This window comes from Bemisia tabaci, chromosome 5 (assembly GCF_918797505.1).
Source record: "Bemisia tabaci chromosome 5, PGI_BMITA_v3".
Lineage (NCBI taxonomy): Eukaryota > Metazoa > Arthropoda > Insecta > Hemiptera > Aleyrodidae > Bemisia > Bemisia tabaci.
This window is the reverse complement of record NC_092797.1, coordinates 47,172,371-47,176,931: the sequence shown is the minus strand read 5'-3', so window position 1 is coordinate 47,176,931 and position 4,561 is coordinate 47,172,371. Positions and strand designations below refer to the sequence as shown.

Genomic DNA, 4,561 nt, shown 5'->3' with positions numbered 1-4,561 from the left:
TGTTATTATCAATGACAAGTCTGATGTTTTGTCAGAGAAAAATTGTCCAACATTACTCGAGTTTTCGTCTTCATTTTATCAATAAAATACTCACAGTATATGCGAGTACACATTTTCATGTATGAATGGGGCTTTAGTTTTTTAAATATACATTTAACTAAATATACATTTAACATCGGACTATTCTTAAAAATTTCCAGCATTTACTTCACAACTAGTGTTGAACATTTTTCGGACATCGACAAACTTGATAGTCCTTTCGTTCGTTTTGTTTTGATTTTGATTCACATGTTGATATATGATATCGCCATCGCATGCAGTTTCAAGTTTCTTTCATGATATTTGACTTATTGAAGGCAGAAACATCAATGTAGCAGTAAACCCCACGGTCAATCACAAAATCTGTAAGCACCCAGAGTTCCAGATCTCCTGTTCCTTTTGAAATTCATCGTAAGTACATTTCCTCTTTATCAGTTGGGGGACAAGAACAGAAAATCGAAACGCACTTGTCTTCTCCTCATTCATTTCCTTTCGATGAGGATATTGCTGAATAAATACCTTAGGTTATCAATCTAAAAATGCAGTTTCGAACAGGCACTCAAAACTGCGTGATTATAATTCATATCAAGGCAGGCACATACATATTAAGAAGATTGGAAATTCTCATCAAGCTCACAAAAATTGTATCTAAGTAATAAGAACAAAATTTAGCTGGCACCTAATTCTTTAGTTTTCCAAGGAGGTTCCTTGGTGATAAAAAAACACCAACAAAAAGATAAAGAAGACAGTTTTACAATTCTTTCTCCCCAAAATTGCTTTTAAAAATTTTCCAAAACTAATTCAAAGACTGAATTCTGGTTGTCAGTGTTGAGACAATTGAAGGCGATCAAGGTTTGTTCAATTTTATAAAAATTTTGAATTGAGCATTTTTGAAGAAGAGATGTCATGTGCCTCTAAGTGATACTGATCCTAAAAATACAAGCATTATCACAGTAAATACGAATTCCAGCATAATCAAAATCAGAATTCACAACAGTAAAAGCTACTTACCGTGCGTATTATAAATGTCAGTGATTAAACTCAGAAACGGTGGACCTCAGTTTCATAGAGAAAAAAAAGGAGGTGTTTGCATTTCGGGCATCTTGGAATTTTTTGATGACTTGATGACGTAGGTGGGTACAGTGTGAAGGGGACGTCCCTGTACCCAGCTGTACCCACCTACGTCATTAAGTCATCAAAATACTCCAAGATGCCCGAAATGCAAACACCTCCTTTTTTTTCTCTATGCCTCAGTTTACAATGTTGCAAACTTGCTGCCACACCTGATTTTTCAGTTATTCAACAAATCGATGTAATATTTTTGTAAATTTCTGTGAATTTTTCTCTCTGTTTGAAGAATATTCTGCGAAAATTTCAAGCAGTGAAATTGTCTTGTTCTTGCTCCCTTTGGACTATATCAAGGGGGAGCAGAAACTGTCATGAACTTCAAACAAAGAAAAAGTTTGGAACTGTTTGAAACTAACTAAATCAAAATCTATAACGTTGTTTTAACATGTCTATGGCCCTAATGTGTGCCTTGGTGGCAAAAATTCGAAAATATGGTTTTCTAAAAAATATGTTTTTTCAACAGGTGCAAGAAAATGGCGGACAATGGAGGATTCGAGGATAGTGTCACAAGCTTCATGCTGACCGATGCAATCAAAACTGGTAGTTTAGATAGAGTAACGCAGATTCTAGCAGAGCATCAGATCAACATTAATGACAAAATTGATGGCTCGTTTACTCCTTTCTTGCTAGCATGCTCTTATTGTCAGTTTGATTTAATGGTGCACTTCCTTAATCATGGAGCAGACCCAATGTATCATCATCACTTTTTCAACGCGCTTATGGCAACCTGTTCGTCCTCTTGTTCGGACGAAGAGCTTGTCCTCCGTTGTGTTCGCTTGCTGATCAATCAAGGATTGCTGATTAACGAGGTGGATCCTGACAGAACTACACCTTTAATGTACGCAGCTAAAAGTGGACACATTGAAGCTGTGAAAGAATTACTTATGCGGGGTGCTTCAATTGATTCTATAGATCATGAGGGATGGTCTGCAATTTTCTTTGCCGTCAGCCAAAAACATACAGATATTGTAAAATTGCTCATCGAAAGTGGAGCGTCTGTAAAATTGGAAGATAGACGAGGTAGAAAAGTCTTGGAAATCGCAGAGACCAAAGGTTTGCAGGATATTGCTGATTTAATTTTAGAGGCTGAAGGGGAGAAAAAAATAGAGGAGGAATGGGAGCAACCGGTCCAACTCACCGTTCAAAGTTACAGTGACATGGTTCGTGAGCTTCCGGAGCATAATGAATTTATGGCTGATGCTCTCAGTTTTTTGCATAATTTATGTTTATCCCGTTACTCTCGACCCTTTTATAATAACAAAGTGAGCTTGGGGAAGTTATTGTTAATGGATGAAGGTGATCTAAAGGAAAATGGTGTGTATCTATCTAGTCATAGACAGTTGATTTTAAGTTCTGTAAAGAAATTTCACTTATCGATGTGGAAAAATTGTTTAGGGGTAAAGAGAGGTCAAAAGCTAGAAAGTGATGAATTTGCATTCTTTTTAGCAAACATAACGCGGCATTTGTATGTGCTTGCGCAGTCTGCCAAATACATAAAGAAGGAGTGTAATAAGAAAGGTAACAGGGTATTTGATGATGAATTAAGACCCATTATTTTAAAGAATGTTGAACAATTGGTTTTCATAGAGAAGAAACTAGAACAATTTCGCAACCTCGGCTCAACGCTACAAAAATATGATGAAGTAAAATATGTTGATCTCATTGATGAAAATACTCTCAGTATTAAAAACAGAGTTTTGAGTAAGATTTTTATGTTTTATGTGCCTTCAATCATTCTGACTTTTTATCTCTTGAGGCAGAAACATGTTGTTCCAGTATGTCTTACATTTTTCTTGAACAACCTAGTGCGTTTAAAATCTCTTAAATTCTGGTGAAGTTTAGCACTTGAATTTCCACATTTTCTCTCTTTAAGTTAAGAACCTTCAAAACAAACTTTTGAAATGCATTTTTTTAGTTTAAATCAGAGGAGATATGACTCATTAAATTAATTTTGACGCAAAGTCAATTTGATTAGGGAAGGAAAATCTTAAGTACATTTTCAATAACAAACAGCAAAATCTGAAATTGTTGAACGTGCTGTACTCTCCCACCGAAAAGAACATATTTCTACCGGTATTTTATTTTTTCATGGGAGAACCATTGCAGGAATTTTTTTGAAAATTTTAGTGTCTCTCCTCACAAATGTAAAGAAAAATAACTGAAAATTCCAGACAAAATCATGTGATGGTTCTCCTTTAAAGAAAAATTGTAATGTAAGTAAGGAATACTAAAACAGCTCAATCAAGAAATGTTTTTTCATGCAGGAAACGACGATGTTTGAGATGCTGGATTTTCCTCTGTCGTCAATGTTAATCTATTCTCATAAATTTCACAGTTCTTGCACTAATTTCAGATTATCCACTCTGAAGTTTTCCTATTTTCATTTAGTATATAAACTCATGAGACATTTTTATTTTCGTAGGAATCGCAGTAGTTTCCAGCCTATTCATTTTTAATCAATTTTTTCGGCCTATTGTTTTTGCCTTTAACAGTAGATGATTCTGGTGCAAAAAATTGCTGTACTTAATACACAGAGTGTGGCGTCTCTGCTTTTGTCTCATGTATATTATGTTTCCATTATCAGATCAAATTCCAGACTTGTTTCCTTCAAACTAAGTGAAGTTTTCCTAGGTCCTTAGGCTTGAAAATTTTAAAATGATCCTCTATGAACTTAAATATAAACATTCTCTATGTTGTTATAATTTATATCACTGCTATAGCCTCACCTCATGATGGCTATTTGTTCGTAATTTGAGAAGAACAGCCCTACAACTTTTTTATGTATGAAAGAGCAAGGATAGCATTCTTTGTATGGATCAGAAGCAATTGGTCATTGAGATACTTTTATTTTTTTGTTTTTATATCTAATTCTTTTGTATTAAATTTTATTTTTCCACGGAATTCCAAGATTTTGTTTTATTTTTCTCTCACTCTCTTAATATTTTAATCCTCCTATTGGATGTTGTGTATCAAATAAATGTTGACACCTGTTTCAATCAATTAAATATTTTATCTCAACCAATGATTTTTATCAGGAGGAAATGCCCAAAAAGATGACCTTATAAAGGACTTTCAAATTCATTTTCTCTAAAAAAATGGATCAAGTCTGCTCTGCTTAGCTCAACCCAATCAGAAAAGACTCGTAACTGAGGTGGTTCCAGCCATTGTGTGTAAATTCAACAAAAACGAAACCATAAGCAAATGCACTGACACTGAAAGTGTATTGTTTTACTCTCCGAAAAAACTACTTAAACATTTTCATGGAAGCTCTTACAAGAGCTTTTTTTCTTTTTGACCAAACCTCCAACTTTTTAAATGAGGTAAACCTGATTAAAAGTAATTAACTGAGTTACTCCTCGCATTCTCTTTAATCATCATCAAACATATTTATCTA

At 34.3% G+C, this 4,561-nt stretch overlaps 1 protein-coding gene across 1 annotated transcript; it reads left to right on the top strand.

Annotated features, from left to right (window-relative positions):
- Positions 1-259: 259 nt before the first annotated feature.
- Positions 260-4,068, top strand: Gasz (ankyrin repeat, SAM and basic leucine zipper domain-containing protein 1). The gene is made up of 2 exons (XM_072300838.1): positions 260-450; positions 1,631-4,068. The coding sequence occupies exon 2, from the start codon at positions 1,641-1,643 to the stop codon at positions 3,000-3,002; it is 1,362 nt and encodes a 453-aa protein (XP_072156939.1). The 5' UTR covers positions 260-450; positions 1,631-1,640; the 3' UTR covers positions 3,003-4,068.
- The last annotated feature ends 493 nt before the right edge of the window (positions 4,069-4,561 follow it).